Here is a 21,743-nt window from a genome sequence, read left to right as displayed (position 1 = left end):
ATGATTTGACTTGCTGATGGTTTGATACTTGTTTAATTTAAGTTAGATTTGGTTAAAATATTAGAATATTTACTGGTATATTTCTAGATTTTTTTTTTCTCAACATTCAAATGAAAAAATTTGATAGATTTCTTTTAATATATATTTTTTATATTTTTCAGCAAATATTTTAATAAACAATTTGTATGGGATATGTCTATTTATATCTTCTTTAAAATGCCTATATTTTATACCATCTTAAATAAATATAAGGGTTTTTGGAGCATTAAAAATGACTTCTATAACATAAATTAATTATAAACTAAAAGAAAAGGTGGTTTTACTGTACCTCTCCTTACATGCTTTACTTTGTTTTTTTATTTTTTTTGCTTTGTTTTTTTTCAATTAATTTTTTTGTTTAATATCATTTTTTTAGTTATATTCTCATGACAGATTTTTATAACCCAATTTGATTTGTTTTTCTTTCTTAAGGTTAGTTTTTTTTTTTTAGTTCATAACTCAGATTAAGTCATGATTTATTTGACTTTTCATTAGATTAACCGATCTCATGACACAAGAAAAATGCTTAATGATTAACCTCTAATATATTATTATTTTAAAAGTAAGAAAAAATTTATTTTCATCTTAAAATAATGTTTAGTCAAATTTTTTTTTTATAGGTTATATGAGTTATTACCTGTCACGAGTCCTTCAACATTGTACTTACTTTTTATTAAAATCAATCTGTTATATTGAGTTTAATTAAATTCATCACATGATTTATTTTCTTGCGAGTTAGGTTATTTTTTTAATATAAAAAAAACATTAACTGAACATTTAAATATTTTTTTTTTTTTTTTACGTTCAAGAAAAATTTAACTTAACCCGTAATATGACACTGATCAATCATCTAATGTTTTCTAAATTAAAGGCAAAATAGTTAAGATTAATAATTCAATTCATTTATATATGTATTTTAAATAATATAATATAATTAAATTTAATTATTATTTTACTTTAATACAAAATTATTATAAATTATTAATCCAATTCAAATTTACTTATAAATTAAAATAAATCCAGAAAGCGAGATTTTACCCTAGAGGTGTTGGTAATAACCATGAATCGAAAGGAAAAAAAAAAAAAAAAGAGGCAGCAGCAAATACGATGGATCACCACTTCACCACACAAATCTAAATAAATAAATAAATAAATATAAAAAAGAGGTGCATATACGACAGATAAAATACTATGCTTCCTGACTCCGAAGTCTAAAGTACAAGTTTACAACACCACACAACACCATACAGTTTTAGTTCCTTGTTTTATCAGACTGCTAAATATCTCTAGCCCACCGAATTACACCTCAATCTCCGTACCTCTCTCTCTCTCTCTCTCTTTATGATATCGTCGCTGGCGTCGTGTCGTCGGTGAATCTGAAAGACCAAGAATCAGAAAGACAATAACAATGGAGGGAGACAAGTACTTGCAGGAATTCTTGGTCGATACATCAATGTTCAACAGCATTGTTTTGGGTCATTTGTTACCGTCCAGTTGGTGGGTCACTCTGCCTCATTTCTTGCAGACTTGGCTTCGTAACTACATTGCTGGAACTCTCCTTTACTTCATCTCTGGTTTCCTCTGGTGCTTCTATATTTATTACTTGAAACGCAACGTTTATGTCCCTAAAGGTAGAACACATTTTTTTTAATTATGTTTTTCTTGATTTGAGATTGGTTCTGTTCGGTTCTTGAATTTTTTAATCTGGGTTTTTTTTGGTTGACTTTTGGGTTCATAACTTTTTCTCCAGTTTTTTTTTTTTTTGTTTATGTTTTTTTGTACTTTGATCTAGTATAGATGTTAATTTGAAATCTGAGTTTGTTTGTTTAGTGTTTCTTGTTGATTAACAGAAATGATTCAAAAACTCTTCTTTTGTGATGTTAATGCGTAATGAGATTGATCTAGTTATTGATTTTCAATCTGGGTCTTTCCTTTTCATTTTTCATTTTTTTTTCTTTCTGGATTTTTCTTTCTATTTTTACTTCTGAAGTCTTTCATGTTGAATATGAGATGATAGATTTGTGGCTGGCAGCTCTGATGTGTTGGTGTTTAATTGAACCATTCATTCTGTTAGTGTTCATTTTGTCAACTCTCAAGTGCATGTCTAGTTGTAAAGTTTGAATCTTTTGTCTGCTTACGGTCCATATTCATGACATCAATATTCGCATACGTGCTTATGTATAGCATCTGCTTTGCAGTCCAGTTTGATTCTGGCATCATTTATTCTCATTCTAAACTTTTTATCTGGATTTTGACTGGCTCACAATTATGAGTTAATGTCTATATCTGAGCTGGTTAATGCCATTCTTCTTTCTAATTATTGATTTTCTGTGCTACTTTGGATTTTCTTCCTTTTTTCCCACCTCCAGATCTGTATTCATTGAATTTGAGAATTCTCTTCCTTTATGTCAATTTCTTACTTACATTGCTTTTGTAACTACAATAACATGATATACCTTTTTCTCGCCCCCCATGCTTACCACTTTCAACTCTCTTGGAAATATGTAGAATGCGTTCTCTTTTTCTGCAAGTGATATCCACAGCAATTACTTCCTTTTTTTAATGTTTTTTTTTTCGAGTTTCAAAAAGCCAAGTGATGTCCTGAAGCCCGAATGCCATGTAACATAACATTACTTCATGATTATGACAACAGAAGTTATGATGTGTAGAGAAGTTACCGCATTTATGATTTTTTTTTTCTCTGTTCCTATTTGCTGAGAAATTACAACTTTTTTTCTTATTTTCTCACAGCATGCGTATATGCCTATTTAATAAGATTGCTCCACCATTTCAATCATCAAGCATGACTTTTAAAAGTTGCTGATTGATTTATTGGTGGAGTTTTCTTATGTAAGGTAGTGTTTGAATTTCATCTAGACTCTAGTATCATTCACTTGAGATGGTGATTTGCCAGTTTACTTGTCAGGCCTAAGATTACACCTTTTTTTGATCTCTTGCAGATACCATACCTTCAAACAGAGCCATGCTCTTACAAATATATGTTGCTATGAAGGCTATGCCATGTTACACTCTTCTTCCAACAGTTTCTGAGTACATGATTGAAAATGGCTGGACAAAGTGTTTCTCTAGCATATCTGAAATTGGTTGGTTTGCCTACATCATATATTTTCTTATATATCTTGTTATTGTGGAGTTTGGGATTTACTGGATGCACAGAGAATTGCATGATATAAAACCTCTATACAAGTATCTTCATGCAACCCATCATATCTACAACAAACAGAACACTCTATCTCCATTTGCTGGTATGTTCTTAATCCAACTCTATTATGTTCGTTGTTTATGTTGTGATTAGTCAGTTGAGCATTTATAGCATTATTAGTGCAACAAATATAAACTTTTGGCTCCATTTTGATTAAGAAGCCTGCTGATGGCAGGGAAATATAGTCATCAGGCCTTGCTTTCCACGTAGAATGTACACTATATATAATTGTGGAAGTTGTCTTTTACCATAAAGTGGTAGACCATCAATTGGTGATTGTGAAAGACTGGACTCAGTGGTCTCAGGCTTATTATTTTTAATTTGTTATTAGGCAAATTCTACAATGCCTTAAAATTCCTTTACCCAAATCTGACCTCCTCGTGCAATATCTCATGTCATTTCCCAAGTGGTTCCTTGCCAGTTTACAAGTGTTACCAAACATGGCATAGCCGATAAGACCTTGACCAGATCTGAGGGACAGCCGGTGAACTTTGTTCTGGATATCATTTGTCACTGTTGAAATTTGGTAGTGACAACGAAGGAATGCCTTCCCTTGCAAATTACTGTCACATTACTTTGTTACAAGATAAAAATAAGAAGAAAGGTGATTGTTATAGAACTGCCTTCTTTGTTGCTGAATTTTGACAATAAGCAATCCATATCTGGCCAGAAGGTGACCTGATATGGTCCATTGGTACCAACTATGTGGACATATTCGGTATGACTTGTGTAATAATTGCAGAATAAGTGAAAAAAATTGTGGATGAAGTGCAGTGTTTTTGGGAAAGGCATACAGGGAAGGGCATTGTAGCATTTGCAGTGAAAATTGTTGTAGCTTCTTGGCTGAAAATCTTGAAAGTTTATCAAATTACTAAGAGAACTGGATTAGCTTATAATACAAGTTTGTTTTCTGCTAATGTTGACTGCTTACCTTTTTTTCTTTTGCTCTATTCACGTTTTGAAATGCACTTAATCTGTGGCAAATTTCACAAAAACACCACACTGAATTCCAGAATTTGTTAATACCAGATCCCAACAAAGCTCACCTTGTTTGACCAAGTCACTCAATGTGTGGGACACGAATCCACATTGTATGATTTAGTTAATGAATGTTGGATGTAAGTTCCAAAACAGCAGTTTAAATGTAGAAGCCACCCACCAATAGAAGAGTGTAAGGCTGCGGAACTATTGATGAATTTGAAGAAACTTCGTTGATAATTGCAGCAACATCAGGTGGCCTCTACATTAGAGGAAGACACTACGTTTATGGGACTTTTATCTTACACATTCGCTTACTTAGTGGGTTTTTTTCTTGCACGTTCCGTGACTTGGTATTTCTGAATTTTAGAATTCAATGTGGTGCTTTTGAGGAATTCAGTGAAAAAATTGTCAAAAACTCGTTAAACTCTGACCTTTGCATTTAGGCATTGCTTTTTGAACCAAGTCATCTTTAATTGTTTACCTTTACAAGGATCACTTATTGGAAGTTATTGGCCTATTTCAGGTTTGGCATTTCACCCAATTGACGGGATTCTACAAGCTTTACCACATGTTATAGCTCTGTTTCTTGTTCCAACCCATTTTAGATCGCACGTAGCCCTCTTATTCATCGAGGCTATATGGACAGCAAACATCCATGATTGCATCCATGCCAACCTATGGCCCGTGATGGGTGCTGGGTACCACACCATTCACCATACCACATACAAGCACAATTACGGCCATTATACTATATGGATGGATTGGATGCTGGGAACCCTTCGTGACCCAGAGGATGATTCCTGCCAGAGAGCGCAGAAGGTGCGGTGACGCCCTTGCTTGTCTTCGCAAAGCTGCTCGTGCAATTCCCTGTACTTTGCTGGGTACACTTGCGTTTTGGTTGGACTGCATGTGGCCTTTGCATATATTTATTTTTTCTTTTTTATGATTTGTTGTTTCTGTGGGCTCAAATGGGGACAATGTTTGAGAGCTCAAGGATGTTTTCTGCTTGCTTAACTTGCAATTTAGCCACAAGCTCTATAGTGTGTCCTTGTTAACGCGGCTCTGTATGATGCTGCTGTTTGGTGGCCACAAAATAGTTAGTCTTTGGAACCAAGCTAGTTTTCTTTTTCTTGAAGCAAGCAACAAGCGATATCCAAAAATCTAGGGGTGTTTGTCTTTCATGGCAGATCTGTCGTTAAAGGGCAACCAACAGTGGTGCCGTGGGCATGCATGCATGCGCTTCAAATACAATAATTCTATATGGTCTGGATAAACCAATGCATCACAACCGAAATGCTTTATAGACTTGGACTGCCCATCTCCACAACACAGCATCCTTATCCAGTTGCCATGCCACGTATGGAATTCTGTCCTGTATTTTGCTTTGTTATAAAGAAACGTCATTTTTTGTTTTTAATTATTATACTCTATTCTTAAAGAGATCATACTGTTGAATCGCATGGTGAATGTCTGATTTTATGCTTGGTGAGCAGGCTTGAGTACAGGGGAAGGAAGGTATTTCTAATGAGACATATTAGTAATTAAATTAAACAAAGGTGTTAATTGATTATTCTGTTTTTGTGTTTATAGTGTAATTATTAAATGACCCTTAAAAGTTTTTTTTTTCTCCTTAGTTCAAGGGCGTTTCGGGTTTTTCATCTTTTTTGTACAACTTAATTACTTAAATACCCCAAAAAATAATCTTCCTTAACTATGGAAGCAAGGGCACTTCAGATATTTTGCTATATTTTTCTTTGTAATTCTCATGTGTGCTCAGGGTAATTGAGTCTTTTAATATATATAAATTATTATTTTAATTCAAAAGTAGCTAGCATGTGCTGGGCATGTTCCAGCAAATGGGCATCGCACACGCCTTTCGGGTAGAGTATGCATCATAAAAACAACACCAAACACAGCCTTTTAGGACATCTGGCACGCAAGGAGCCTCGACCATAAGTTTTTTTCCTCCTTTACTCTGTCCTCTCCTTCTAGAAAAAACATGTTAATCATTGCAAAAAAAAAAAAAAACAAAAAAAGTCTGGCTATTTATTTGTTATGTTAAATTATGTCCTTATTCTTTTGATTGCAATGCATTTGGTTTTGAATCATTTATTGAGTTAATTTTGTTTTCAACTTCATCCATTGACACTTGATTTTTAAATTAGATTTTGTTCTTATTTTTTTAATTGCAATGTATTTGGTCTTCAATAATTTATTGAGTTAATTTTCTTTTCAATTTCATTTCTTTACACTTGACTTTTATATTAGATTTGATCTTCATTATTTTAATTGTGATGTATTTAGTTTTAAATCCTTTATTGAATTATTTTGCCTTTCAATATAATCCCTTGACATTTAATTTTTATATTAGATATGATTCTCATTCTTTTGATTGTTATTTTTAGTTGTTCTTATCCTTTATTTAATTGAAATTGTTATTCAATTTTATCCATTATGATTTAATTTTATTTTCTTTGTGTGTCAAATTTGGTTCTCTTTATTTTCAAATTTATATTTTTGAAATCACTTTTTTTTAATTTTCAAGTTTATCGTTGATTATTTTGGTTGGTTGGGAATTTTATATTGTTTGAAGCTAATCAGAGGTGTAATTGAGAGAAATCATAAATCAAGAGATTAAATTGAACTTTACCAAAACAACATTGTCTTGGTGAAGTTAATCTTCATCATCATTTTTTCCTGAAAAGACTACTGAGGGGAGCTACTTTTTAGGGGTATTTAATGCTTCATCTCTCCATTAAATTTTACAAAACTTGCACGAAAATGATGGTCTAACATTTGACTACACCTCGATATGGTCCTTTTTGGCCGATTGACACCACAACAGCCATGGTGTTGACCCAAAAAGACCAACTTAGGCAGCCTTTAACTATCAAATTTGATAGTTTATGATGGTCACTTTGAGCCAATGATTGGGATCCTCCCGATTTGAATCAAATGCCAAGATTTGTCCCCAAAAGAGACAAAATATTCCTCTTCCACCCTCTATAAATAAGGGTGGATTCTAGTCAATGAGCACCAAGAAATCAATATGACAAGTTGGCAAAAAATCATCTCTTATCCATTTTTTCTGCAATTTTATTCTCTTTGTAGTGATCTCAGCCACTTCGCCTTTTTCTTTGATGTGTCCTCAGCCATTACAATCTTAACACTAACCTAGAGCCGCCGGCACGACCACCAGCCACCACCACCTAACATCAATAGTGGCCACTACAAACTCCTTCCTCTCCACCACAGACTTTCTTCCAACAACTAGCTCTACCACCAGTCGTTGGCGTCTCTACCCATATATAGCTCTACCATCAATTGATAGCAGGACCAACTGACCTCTCCTTCCACGCAAGGTAATCCCCTTCTCTCTTATTTTCCTTCCTTTTTTCCCTGCTAGCATCAGCCCTTCATACAAAACGAAAATTAACTTAAATTCGTTCTGCATATAGGAGAAAAATTAATTAACTTATAAGATGGGTTGGACCCGTGTTAACTCAGCCCATACACTTGGTCGGGTCCAACACAACCCAAAAAAACAAAAGAAGCGGGAAGGATAGTGAGCCGACAGTCAGCCCAATCTGACTAAGTCGGGCTAGACCTGTCCTAGCCTAGTCCGGATGGCTGGGTAGGGTCCAACCTTATATATTTAATAATAAAAATAATATAAAAAATATATAAAAAAAAAACTTCAAATTTTTCAAATGGTATTTTAAAAATATTTATGGTCTCCCCGCATGATTTCAATAGTTTTGGATGATATCGGGTTGTATATTTACACTGTGAGATACAGATGTTGGTATTAAAAATATTTAGTTTCCTCCGAAACTTCAAGAAAATAAAAAATAAATCAAAATTTTTTTAAATAAAATTCATTTTAAAAAAAAAAGTTTTGTTTTCGCGCATATGTCCAATCCTAAAAGTTTTTCATGCATACCTTTTAAAAAGAGAGTCATTTTTATCATAATTTAAAAATAAAAAATAGATATCATAACCAGTTTATAATTATTTATTAGGGTTTAGCCAAAATATCTTATGAAAGGAGATTTACCTTGAACCTTAACTAAGACCAATGGACAGAAATGCGACTTAGAATAACAATCAAATAACAATGCAACTTACCTTAGGTAGGGTGTACTAGGGGCGATGCATCTTCTACTTACACAACCAGTCTCTTACTCAGACTCTCGCTGACCAAAGGTTTCCTGATAATTATAATATTATGATAATTATAATATTAGGTGGCGACTCCGGAACCTTATAATCATAATCTTATGATTATCCCCAAACTCTCTTTTCACCACACTCTCAAAAGGCAAACATTGTCTTTCTCAACGCCGCGCGCACGAGCCATGACGCACTTTGCAATAAGATACTAAAAGTCCACTTATTTATAGAACTAAAAGATACTAAAATGCTTACCAAATATGCAACTTGGTCTACAATGAAAACAATCTTGCTCCGTTAATTTTGTCTTGGTATTGATCCTAAAGCAATTTGGATTTTGGAATAAAACCTCAATCTTAAAGGTTATCTAGTTTTATTACAAGATGATCTAAAATATAAAAACTATAATCCTTTCATTTTCCAACTATAGTTCTCCTATTCCGTGCAGAGTTTCATAGGTTAGAATCCCCTTAATTATGGAAAGAGTCCCTCTAAAATGATGTAGAGATTTTTTCTGAACATGCAACTTAATGTTAATGGATTTTACTGAAAAATTGATAGAAGATTCCTAAGACCTTGTTTCTATAGGGTTAAAATTTTATAGCAATCAAAGATCGAGAAGACCTTTTGATAATTCCCAAAAACTATTGTTCAAGATTTGAAATATTTTTGTATTTCATTTAGAACTCTTTTATTATTTGGAATGGGGAATGAAAAGCCATGATTAGAAAATTGCATTATGGTAGTGACTTTCAATTTAAACTTATGTATGTCATGATGGCAATGTCTAGAAAGTGTTCAAAGGCACGAGCTGCAAGTAATGAGAAGAATTGATGAATATGGATGATTTAAAACATAAACCAAAATTATCGCATTGAATTGATGAGTACATGGTTGATGTACAGCGCATGTTATAAGTGTTGAGATAAATTAATGATTGTCTAGTGCAGGTAACATATAGGTCTTAAACAATGAAATGGGTCAGTGAATATAGACCATGTAAATTCCAATCAGTGCTTATTAAAATAAATCTATGAATGTACAACAACTTAAGGCACAAAATGATGATCATTAAAATGAATAAACAATCATGGTTGACGTAAACCGTAAGCTAAGATTATGAGAATAAATCAATGAAGTTATAGTTGATGTAAAGTATGCATTATGAATAAACAATCATGCATTTGGCACTACGTTTTAAAAGTATTTTTGAAAGAAATTGAAAAAAAAATTTTACTTTAAATTAATATGTTTTGAATGTGCTTATCTCAAAAAATAATTTTTAAAAAATAAAAAAAAATTATTGACATACTTTTCTGAGTGAAAAGTACTTTGAAAAAACAACCATAACCACACTCCCAAACACGCTATGATGGGATCAATGGATCTATAATCAAATTAAAACATAAGTTATAGGTATGGTATGAGATTAATGAATCCCTAACCGGATTGAAGCACTAGATATGATTATCAAAATAGAATGGATTAATGAATACAAAATTGATATAAATCTTAAGTTAAGAGTATGGAAATAAATTAACATGTTTCATTAAAAACATGAGTTGTTGTTTTTTAAAATGAGATAATGTATTGGCTAATTTAAAACATGATTTATGATTATCTGAAAAGAATTATTCAATACATATCTAACAAGATTTTAAGGTGTCCATGGTGGTGAGTTATAATAAAAGAAATGGTAGTTTATTAGTTGTTGAAGAGAAAGTAGCAAATCAAAATTCAATACAAATTTAAAAATGCTAGAAAAAAAAAGAGATTAATGACATTGTGTTCAGTACTAGAGTTGTAATAAAAATATTAGTGGTTTGAAAGAGGATATGTTTGCTCTATTTTCTATGTTTCAATATGATACTCATATGTTTTTTTTTCCCATTACTACAACCTTGATTTCACAAATTCAAACTTTCATGGTCATTTCATTAACGGAAAAAGATTGTAAATTTTTCATTGTTATGTAAGTAACATTACCACATGTGTGTTTGTATGTAACAATACCCCTAAATTTCACATAAACGATATTTGGAAAGAAAATAATTGCATGAAAAGTTTAGGGCATTACAATATAGATATGGTCTTCTATACATTGGCCTATAAACTTGTTAAACCCTTGGTTTGTAGGCTTGTTTCATTATTCCTAGAATGTATTTTGGATCTAGGTTACTTAGGATTATTATTTTACCAACATCTCTCGAAGGTTAACTCTCATAATTAGTAAACTTAGCTTTTAAACTAATTCCCACTTCTTTTGTCACTAAAGTCCTTCCTTGATTTATTATTGGTTCAAAAAAATGGTTATTCCTTACATTGTATTGTTTCGACCAACTTGGCTCTTTCTTATTTTTTCTAGGATCAGTTTTTCTAAAGTTTGATTCCTTTTCTACTTTCTCATCTAAGTGTACTTCATATGCCACTTATTTAGAAATCTTATTAATTGTTTCTATAATGGTATAATTAAACTCAGAAATTACTTTATCATTTCCCTTCCTTATGCTAGCATCCAATTTTGAATTGACATCTTATATAGCTTCGATCATTCCTTTATAGGATTCTTATTCTCGGAATTGGACCAAATCAACTCGGAATTAGCTCAAATTTGATACACTTATTATTGGGGCCCTAATCGCATCACATATTAAGTTTGGGGTCGATTGGATATTGTTTGCTTTGGTTTTCAATTTCAGGTTTAATCACGTCTGATTCATATTTTTTTTGCGTCAGTATATCAAACATATCATAAATTGCTCAAACTTCATATTCTGTCTATTAGGATTGAGAATTATGATTGTTATCATAAAACTGGATAGTTACACATTTTATATAAAAATCTGAATTTAATCTTTTCTAGATCGTATCAATTCTCTACTTAAGTTTCGCAACTTTCCTATCTCATGTTGTAAACTTCTCTCAACATTGTCTTTCTCTTGACATTTGACTCTAAAATTACATGAGTTAATCTCTTATTCATTGTCATGACGGCATTGTAATGATCCTCAATCATTTTCATTTTTAGTTTATATTTTTCCTCATTTTTATTAGCTTCTTCCACCCTATGCTTGAAATATTATATATCTCTCTTCATTACTCATAAATTTGTGTTCTTCCTCTTAATTTCCTTTCCCTGCCTTTTGAAAGATTGACTTTCTATTTCCTTTTTCAGCATAGACTTCTACCAAAACTTTTTGTTTTAGGTTTTCTAGTAATTTTGATCTTTTTGATGCCATTATTTCAAAGAAAAAAATATATGGCACTCACTGTGGTCGTCATCACTTGTTTAGGTTTCTCTTATGACTACCTTAAATAAGAAAACTTTGAACCTTAAATTTAAATACTACCTTAAGTAAGAAAACTTTGAACCTTAAATTTAAGGTTTAGAAGATTGTTTAGGTGACAATCTGCAGGTGTTGGAGCAAATTGGGCATGATTCTTTTTTTAGTACAAACCACGTTCTCAAATCCCACTCGCTAAAATGACTGAGTACAGAGTAAGAAGCTTCATGCTGATGGCGGGAAGAAAATATAAAGATTTATCACTTCTTTCGTCAACTCGCAGAGGTGTGCGCTTTACCAGCAGATGGGATATACCCTCAAAGCTACTCTAATTGTATCGACTGCCAGGCCAGAAAGTTAGAAGCTTTCCATTTCCCAACCAAAGTTAATCATAAACAAGAAAGAAAATGGTCAGCACCAGACGAGCATTTTTTACTCGAGTTACCATTGGCATATACCAGTTTCCTCAAATCCAAAGAGTACCAAAAACTAGGTTCAAATGGAAAAATTGCAACACGTGATCATTGGGAACACATCATTTTCATCTTCAAATGAACAACAGCTGATTCCACAGCAGAGTTGAAATACAAGATTTCGCTTAATTTGACTCATGCTCTAAGCATACATACAGATGTAATATTTATGTGGAAAATTACACTCAATCTAATAATTTGTACACCAGACTCAATGCACATTACAAAAGATGAAGTGAAAAATAAATTACCTTCTCGAGTCAACTAATGCATGCATTTTATTTAAGAAGCCCTTGGTATAAATAATCACCAGACCAATCCTTTTCTTCTTCTAAATCTATCAACACGATCAGTGCTCATCCGAGACTTTTCAGGTTTATTTGGCTTCTTTGACTTCTCAAGCCTACTATCTAAACTATTTCTAGAGATTACAGGAAGGTCACCCAATTCAAAAGTGTCTGAGCTTCCACTCTCAGATTGTTTGTTCTGATTTTCAGACTCTGTTGTTTTCTTAGAACCATTTGTAGCTGTTTTTAATTTGCCTATGGTCAAAACAAACTTCTTCAGATGTTTGATAAATTCTGGATATAGCTCAAGATTGCAATGCCCGCCTCCATTGATCCACAATGGTTCGTATTTCTCTTTGCAAAGCTCCCAAAGTTGTTTCCCATGAGAGCAATCAACAACTTCATCTGATGTCCCTGAATTTGCAAAATAAATAAATAAAAATCTCTTATATCCATAAAAACATTTGGCATAATGATTTTATCTCCAACTTCCATAAACATAATTTTGTGGTGATGAGACATAAAATCTCTCTGACTACAAACTATGTCAGAACAATGGAATGTACATACAAATAACTGCAAAAATGAACGTTAAAGAGAAAATTTAAGCTATTGAATGGGGGGTCAGCAAATATCAACCTTTTGTTTTGTTCTTTCTGACTGATAGAAGCAACAATAAAATCTATGTTGGACTTGTCTATACAACACTATCTAGTTTAAGCAAGGACATGATTTACCCAAAAGCCGAAGTAGTTTATTGCAAACTACATATCCATAGATGCTAATTGGACCACCTTTACACCCTTAGCACATGATGAATTGAAAATTGAGGTTTAAAGAGACCCTCGTTCTGTTATTTTACTTTGTCTTTGCCTTTTTTTATTAATTACATCAGACAATAAATGCCACATGAAATGCCATTTGTTAAGGACCAAATTGATTTATGTTGACACTGAATACAGGCTCATGATGGCTATTTAAGAAAATATTTTCCTTCAATTTTTTTCTGGAATGCTAGAATTTTGGTTTTATGAGTTATGACTGCAACCAGAGTTGAATCCTGTTGAAAGCTTTTGTTAAACCCGTGAAACTAAAAAATTTCCTTTTTTCATATCTTTGAAGGTTTTGCAGCTACTAAATTTTTTCAATGATGGTCTAAAATTTTGTAATCTAGCACAAGAACAACATCAAAACCAAAAGACCTGCTTCTTCACACTAGTTGCCAACTCATGCAATGCATAAAATTATGTCCCAAAGAGAGATTATAAACAACTCAAAAAAAGAGAAAAAATTGAAGAGGGGAAATAATACTTACATGAATTACGAGAACAGGACAGGTCACCATACCAATTTTGTCAATGTTCTGAAAAGAGAAAGTAACATAAGTGCTCGCACAGAGAATCAAACAGATGTTTAATGGGATCAACACCCCAAAAATTACCTTGTAAATGTCGAACCAGTAAGTCCTTTTGACTGGGTACAATACCCTCATCCCAGACAATATTGGGCTATGCAGAACCACACCTCTCAAATTTGGTAAACGTGAAGAAAGATCAACTGTGGACCACTACCAACAGACTGACCATACAATATTAGTTGATCATCTTTAACCCCATACTGCTCCTTGAGGCATTTATATGCCGCGTCTATGTCCGCATATGTATTACATTCAGTTGGCTGTTTCAAATGAAAAGTGACAAATGTTGAGAGCAATGCCATATATTACAAAACAAACAATGCTAAATTTTTGAGAAACTTAAGTTATACGATGGTTGCATTTGATACACATCTATACTGCCATAAAATTCTTGCTTTTATGGAAGCAGCATGAAAAATATGCAAATCAAAATGCATAAGGAGAACTTATGTTTCATTTTCTGAATTTGAATATCTATGCTCTGAAACAAAGATATAATTATACCAACAAGGCAAACTTAACAACGAGGATATCTAAGCATGCATCAGAAATAGATGTCAAAGGGCATGTAAAATTGCTAAAGTTAAGAGCAGGCATAAAAATTTTCTTCCGATCATTAGAAACAAGGAATAGGGAAAGCTGGTTAAACCTTTCCGCTTGATTGCCCATAGCCTGAGTAATCATATCTGGGAAAATGAAACAGTAATACAAGATTAGAAATCAACCCTGAAGCAAACTACAGCAATAATAAAAAAAAAAAAAACACCAAGAAGTAGAAAAAGCAACAAAATTTTTCAAGAATATGAATATTAATCATTTTGTTTTTCTTTTTTTGCATTCTTTCTGGTTTTTTAAGACAACTATTAGGTTCTTATATGCCTATATTTCTCCATTATATTACAACGAGAACAAGTACACATGATATGAGGTAGTGCTGGAAAGTAAATACCATATCTTCTGCATTGCTTCCATAAGGCCTATCCTAAAAGGTAAAAACCATTCCAATGGTACTTCTGAGATTTAAACCATGCCAAGTTAAAAACCCAAAATCTACCTTTAAAGACCATTCTTATTGCCATGAAAGTCATTCTGTTTCAGATATGCTAGGAAGAGCAGTAATTTTGTATCAATAGATTCCAGAGAAGACAGAAAAAGGTGTATCTAAATGAAAGACTAATCCAATTCACATCAGGATTTGCAATTGCCCCAACCTTAACTTAGTAAACTTCCGTCCACACTAAAATTCATATGTAATCTTCAACAGACTCTCTCAAGTCCTAATAAATGGATAATATTCAAAATGGTAATTGCAGACTTGTAGGGGGGGAAACCACAACTAAACCTCTCTTTCCACCATTAGAGTTCACTTTCAAAACCAGTTCTACAGAAGTTCCCCTCACCAGAGGCATACATTACTTCTTCCCCGTGCAAACAAACTACAAAGTTCACTACTATAGAGTCTCCCATCAAACTCAACCACAGACATTAAAGACCAGGTCTTTTCTCCATCAACACTAAAACTACACATGGAAAGCCTCTCCCACATGCTTGATGAATTAATTATACTAAAGCAATAAATCCAAGAAAGATACCACAAAAAATGCATCAGCCCACCAAACCAACACTCATAAAGTTCAATACTGTCAATTAATACAACTAAAAGAACTAAACCAAACAAAATAATAATAACATTAAAAAAAGAAAAGTAATACTTCAAAACGAAAGGATCTAACCCCATAAGATTAATGCGAAGGCGATTACTCAATTCAACAAAAAGCTCAAACATTTGACCCAAATCAGCTGCATTTCCATGAGAATATAACAAAGTAGCTGAAGCTCTAGGATGCTTTATATGAACAGCCACGATTTCATTTCCACGCCGAGTCCTCAACTTCAAAAAAATCCACCTCATCCTTCCTCGGCACCTCCGGTATACACAGTCTAGTAGTAAAACCACCTGACACAGCGGAGAGAGACTCATCAGTTACCACCGTGTAAGAAGGCGGGTTTGGTGGAAAGAAAGCGAACTTCGCGGCAATTGTTGAAGTGACTCCACCCATGTTGTTACTATCTTCCCTATCATTAGATGCTTTGAATTCAAAATAAAATAAAAAGCCTTCTTCAGATCTTAGTAAATTATCAGAGTGGTGGGGCGCGTGAGATGAGGGAGAGTGGCGCGTAGGGTGTAGGGAGTGTGGTGATAAAGTTGGAAGAAGGAATCTTCGATTTTATGGAAATGTTTGGAGTTATAGATTTCAGTTGTGTTGGAGAGAGAGAGAGAGAGAGTGAGAGAGTGGGAGGGAGGGAGGGATGGTTCAGTTGGAATTGTCGCCTGACGGCGACTTATTATTAAGAAGGGAAGGACGGGAGGGACGGGAGCTTTATTTTGTACATGAAAGCACAGTATAGTATATAGATAGGACCAAGGTTGTTAAAATTGAGAATTGGCTTGGAAAAACATAAATATGCTTAACGTGTGAATTCGTTCAAAAAACTTAAAAATAAGGGAAATCAGGTTGAAATCTGATAAAATTATTAAAATGGAATGATATCGCGTAATAACACGATTTCAGAACTATTTTAATGATTTCATCAAAAAACATATATTAGTGTAATTATTGATTATTGTGTGTTTTTTCAGCTGCTAACACACACACATAGAAAACAAACAAAATCTAAATCCCTAAAATTTTAAATCTTTAAATCTAATCTCTTTCTTTATTAACAACTCACGGCTTAACGCCTGCCAATCATCGACTCACACCTCGCGACTTCCTTTTTTTTATTATCAACGTCTCACAGCTTCCTCTTCATCAACAACGACAACGCTCTTCAATCTTCAGACTGTTCACTCTTTATCAACAATGTTTTCCTCTTCAGTCTTCAACAACGCTCTCCTTTTCAGTCTTCAACAACAACTTACTCTCCAGCCTTCATCAACAGCAATCAATCTTAAAACCTCTTGATTCAACTCCTTACCCAACTTGGATTTAAAGTTAACATGTGTAGAAGTTACTCTGATGTGATCCAATAACTTGGTGGATCTAAATACAACTTGAATGACATGTAAAAAACATAGTTTGGCTTTAAAATAAAGCTGAAATGACATTTTTTTATATATATAATATTGAGACAACGATATATTGTGTTGCTCTGGGCTTCATGGATTAACCCATCAAATCTGCAATCCAGATCATGAACTTCATCTGGTATGACAACTTTATTTTTTAATCATTTTTTACTTAATGATATTATAATAAAAATATATGCTTGTAAAATTAAATATTAATTGAATTTTAAGATGTTTGTTTGAGATTGTGATAATTTTATAAAAAATTAATTATAAAAATTAATATTTTAAAAAATAATAAAAATATTAAAGTATAAAATTTGGAGATGCCAAAAGGGTCTCCATAAAAAACAATTAGGATTCCATCACTAATTTATTTTTAACACTAGAATATTAAAACAATATAAAATAAAATAAAAAATTCTTGGAAAAAGCTGATGTGTATTCTGTTTTGCTACGTGTCAATCTGTGCGGGGGTTGTTCTGTTTATAATTTTATATAACGCCCCGGGTCCTGTAATGACGTACTTACAAGGCATATGTGGCTATGAGCACACTGTTGAGACTTTCTCTTCTTGCAGTGGAAATGTGGGGACAAAAGAGGACATGTCGTTTAAAGTTTAAAGAGAAGAAAAAAGGAATCTCACGCGCTAAACTTAAGCGCGTGATTATCACATTTTTTAATATATTAAGCCAATATAGGGTTTATTTTTTATTTATTTTTTTTGGTAAAATTTAATGTCGTGGAATGTTCATCATCATTCTGATTTCGGACGAGATTTATTTCCACATCACAAGAGAGGAGGATGCCACTAGTGACACAAATTCCATTAGACGCTGTTTATTTTTATGTTCTGAAAGTATTATTTTTAAGAAATAATTTTTTTATATTTTTATTTTAAATTAATATTTTTAAATTATTTTGATGTGTTGATAAATAAAATAATAAAATATAAAAAAATATTATTTTAATATATTTTTAAGTGAAAAATATTAAAAAAAAAAACAACTATAATTATAATCCTAAATATATAGACTATTTCAAAAATGATTAAATGTTATTAAAAAACTGATTATATTGAATATATTTAACTTAATTAAAATTTTATCAAATTTAACTAAAACTCAATCCAAATCACGTTGAGTTTTAATTCTTTCGAGTCAATCTATTAAGATGTGTCGGGATTAATAATTATTGTTAAAACCTCAGATGATTAAGATTTAAAAAAGAATAGTTTTATTTATTTAGTTTTTGTTACTTAATAAGAAAAGGAAAAAAGATCCTATTTACATTATCCAATGACTGAATACATAGTGAATCAATCACTGTAATCCAAATGGTTTTTTTCAAAGATTTCAATTTAAATGGAATCCAAACTAGATAAGCTATCCATCGTATTGGAGGGGTGAAGCTGTAACTCTCATGTCAATCAACTCCTGGAAAAAGTAGACCATTATTATAGAAAGAGTCTAGGTCCATCGTATTAATAAGCTATTAACTTATTATTGATGTATTTTGACTACTGTATATAAATTTTTATTATGCAGTTATACGAGCTTTGAATTAGTGGTGAGAAAAAACTGAAAAAAATAATTAAATTGAAAAAATTAAAAAAATTAAACTGTGAAAAAAAACCCAATTAAATATATTAGAATTTAAAAAAAAAAAATCAAACCGGTTCGATTCGGTTTTGATTTTATAAGCCAACCAAACTGAACCCAAACAAAAAAAAATCATAAAAAAACCGAGCCAAACTGTAAAAAAAATGAGTTAAACTGGTTTAAACCGGTTTTTGTTCTAAAAAATCAAATCAAACCTGTTAATTTGAATCGATTTCAGTTTTTTTTTTGTAAATTTAGTTTGATTATTTTTTTATAAGAAACTAATTTGAATCGAAAATAAATTACCCCTATTTTAAATTAATTTTGGTTTTGGAGTGATTGGAGGTGTTTATAGGATTGCTTTAAAATGTTTTATTGTTTAAAAATATATTAAAATAATATTTTTTTATTTTTTAAAATAAAAAATTTAATTCTTTTTAAAAAATATTTTTAAAATAAAAAACAAACTGGATTTTAACACTTTATCCCACACGGATTTTATTACCATTCCGGAGAATTTATTCACGACGGGATAATGAACTTCAAATTAGCTTTCTGTTTTCTCTTTTTGGGCTTTAGTTTAACACTTTAACTAACTGCAAATTAGCAAAGCCTTTGCCTAGGAAGAAGATTATGGATTTGTCAATGGTGGGCTTTAAAGCTTTGATTTTTTTTTTATTATTATTTTAAAAGTGTTCTATTTTTAAAAAAAATTTATTTACTTTAAATTTATTTTTTAATGTCAAAAATAATTTTAAAAAATAAAAAAAATATTATTTTAATATATTTGTAAATAAAAAACACTTTAAAAGATAAGTTTTACACACTATTAAACACCTCTTTTGTTCGTTAAGAGAGACCAAAATGCTATTCACTAAAGTTAGAAGATAAACAATGGGAGAAATCTAAGAAATAGTCAATGTTAATATGAAATAATTTAACAACTTGTTCTAACTAACTAAAATATAGATGAACATTATAATAATAGTAACATAACATAAATTTGGAAAGAGTAATTATGCTTCAAGCTTGTTTAATATTGACTATTTCTTAGAATAATATTTTTTAATTAAAAAATAATTATATTGATAGTACATAATATTTTTTAATTATGCTATTTCTTAGAGTTATATTGATAGTACATAATATTTTTTAAAAGTATATTTTAATTAAAAATATATTAAAATAATATTATTTTAGATTTTATTTTTATTTTTGACATCAATAAAATCATTAAAAAAACACTCAAAAAATTATTTTAATATATTTTTAAATAAAAAATAATTTAAGTATAGATTGTAACGCAAAAACATAAACAAAGCCAACCCAAAATCTGCTTCGACTTGTTAAGTATTTTTGGAATAGTTTTGACACATCAAAACTAAATACTTATATATGCAGGTCTTAAAAAGTTTAATCTTATAACTTCCTCTTGAACTGTCAATTGTTTTAATCTTGATTGACATCTTGTGTAATTTTTTGTTCTTTTAATTTAATACATGAATTATTAGGTCTTTTGATTAAGATCCTATCGACTAAGCCCTATTTATTTTTGTGTTTCAAAAGTGTTTTTGAAAAAAATTAAAATTTTAATATTTATTTTACTTCAAATTAATAATTTTTTGGTGTTTTCAGATCATTTTGATGTATTGATAATAAAAATAATTTTTTAAACATAAAAAAAAACATCATTTTAATGCATTTTAAGATGAAAATCACTTTAAAAAAACAACCATAATTATAATTTTCAAATAAACTAAAATCTTAGTCATTATTAATAGCAACATCATCTAAAAAAAAAAAAAAAGGTTGCACGACCACAAGTTTATGCATACCAATTTGAACCAAGCCATCATCGTAAATTTTCAATTTTTAAGATTTTTAATTTTGAATCAATAAGCTAAAACCCAAATTTCTTATATGTTTGTTTTGAGTTTGAAAATGGTTTTTCATGTGATGAAATGTTATTTGCAAGGGTGAAAAAAATTTTTCTGTTATTTTTTTTTTGGAGTGATTTAGTGGCTGAAAAAGGAGACTTTTGTTGCTCAATTTTGACAATGAATCCTCAATCCAAACACCCAGTAGTAAATACAAGATTATTCATCAACTCTGTGCTCGGAGTTGGATTAATGTTTTTTAATGTGAAAAAAAATCCAAATATTATTAAGGTGTTTTTTAATAATAATAAAAATATAATTATAAATTTAAAATAAAATGCATATTGAATATTTTTTTAATTATTGATATGATGACCTATTAAATAATATTTTTTTTATTAAATATTAAGACCACAATATATTATATTGACTTGAGTTAACTTGTTAAATCTATAATCCGAGTTATAAGATTGTTGTATTCCTATCTATATAAAAAAAAATCAAAATAAACTATAAAAATTAATTCCTGATCAATTCAATAGTAAATGATAAATTTGAATAAAAAAATTAAACTAATAAAAAGTAAAAAATTATTTGAGTCAACTCGGGTTAAACTACTAGATTCCCAACCCTGGTTATAAAATCGTGATAACATTATAGAAAGAATATATATATATATATATATATAATTCAATGTTGAATAATAAAATAAAAAAAAAAACTCAAAAAACTTGGTAAGCACAAACTAACCTGTTAAATCCTTGATATAGACCATGAGATCGAGATAAATTCATAAAAAATAATTATACAAAAATTACGAAACTCCGCAAGCAGATCCAATGTCAAGGGTTGAAATTAAAAAAAAAAACTAAATTCAGATCAGGATAACTTTATAGAAAATAAATTAAAAAAAAATTATAAAGCTCAATTCTCAAACAACTTAATATTAAAAGATAAAATTAAAAATAATTTAATATTAAAACTAAATAAAATTAAGATGTTTAAAGGTAAAATTAAAAATAAATATTTCAATAAATAATATTTTGTACTGTGGCTACTATATTTAACCACACCCTCCACTCAAGTGTTTTGTTAATATTAAAATGAAAAGAAAAATAAGTACAAAAAGTATCAATCAAAATGGTTTAGAGGATTTTAATATGAAGCAGGCGATCTTAAAAAAGTCCTACTGATAATTTACTGCAGAAATAGATTCCCAAGAGACGGTGAGAGCCATCCTGGAAGCTGCCAAATTCTATCAACCTTGTTGTCATGTGATCTTAGAGGATGGATATAAGAACTCTTCTTGCTCGTAGAT

At 30.9% G+C, this 21,743-nt stretch overlaps 1 protein-coding gene and 1 pseudogene across 2 annotated transcripts; one reads left to right on the top strand and one right to left on the bottom strand.

The window, feature by feature from the left end:
- Positions 1 to 1,264: 1,264 nt before the first annotated feature.
- LOC118056023 (delta(7)-sterol-C5(6)-desaturase 1) lies at positions 1,265 to 5,424 on the top strand. Of its 2 annotated transcripts, none has more exons than XM_035068111.2 (3): positions 1,265 to 1,670; positions 3,000 to 3,305; positions 4,767 to 5,424. In XM_035068111.2, the coding sequence occupies exons 1-3, from the start codon at positions 1,448 to 1,450 to the stop codon at positions 5,069 to 5,071; spliced, it is 834 nt and encodes a 277-aa protein (XP_034924002.1). In that variant the 5' UTR covers positions 1,265 to 1,447; the 3' UTR covers positions 5,072 to 5,424. The 2 variants fall into 2 exon arrangements, with proteins under 2 accessions (XP_034924002.1, XP_034924003.1); XM_035068112.2 differs by lacking the exon at positions 1,265 to 1,670 and adding an exon at positions 2,333 to 2,894.
- Positions 5,425 to 12,224: 6,800 nt separating this feature from the next.
- LOC118056054 (uncharacterized) lies at positions 12,225 to 16,371 on the bottom strand (annotated as a pseudogene).
- Between the last annotated feature and the right edge of the window lie 5,372 nt (positions 16,372 to 21,743).

This window comes from Populus alba, chromosome 4, assembly GCF_005239225.2.
Source record: "Populus alba chromosome 4, ASM523922v2, whole genome shotgun sequence".
Classification (NCBI taxonomy): Eukaryota; Viridiplantae; Streptophyta; class Magnoliopsida; order Malpighiales; family Salicaceae; genus Populus; species Populus alba.
The sequence above is the reverse complement of the archived record's forward strand: the minus strand, read 5'-3'. Positions and strand labels throughout refer to the sequence as shown.

Bases quoted from the DNA above. Each gene is read 5' to 3' on its own strand.
- LOC118056023 (XM_035068111.2), top strand. From the start codon at position 1,448: ATGGAGGGAGACAAGTACTTGCAGGAATTCTTGGTCGATACATCAATG. The intron at 1,671-2,999 runs GTAGAACACATT...GATCTCTTGCAG, and splicing joins CAACGTTTATGTCCCTAAAG to ATACCATACCTTCAAACAGA. The intron at 3,306-4,766 runs GTATGTTCTTAA...GGCCTATTTCAG, and splicing joins CACTCTATCTCCATTTGCTG to GTTTGGCATTTCACCCAATT.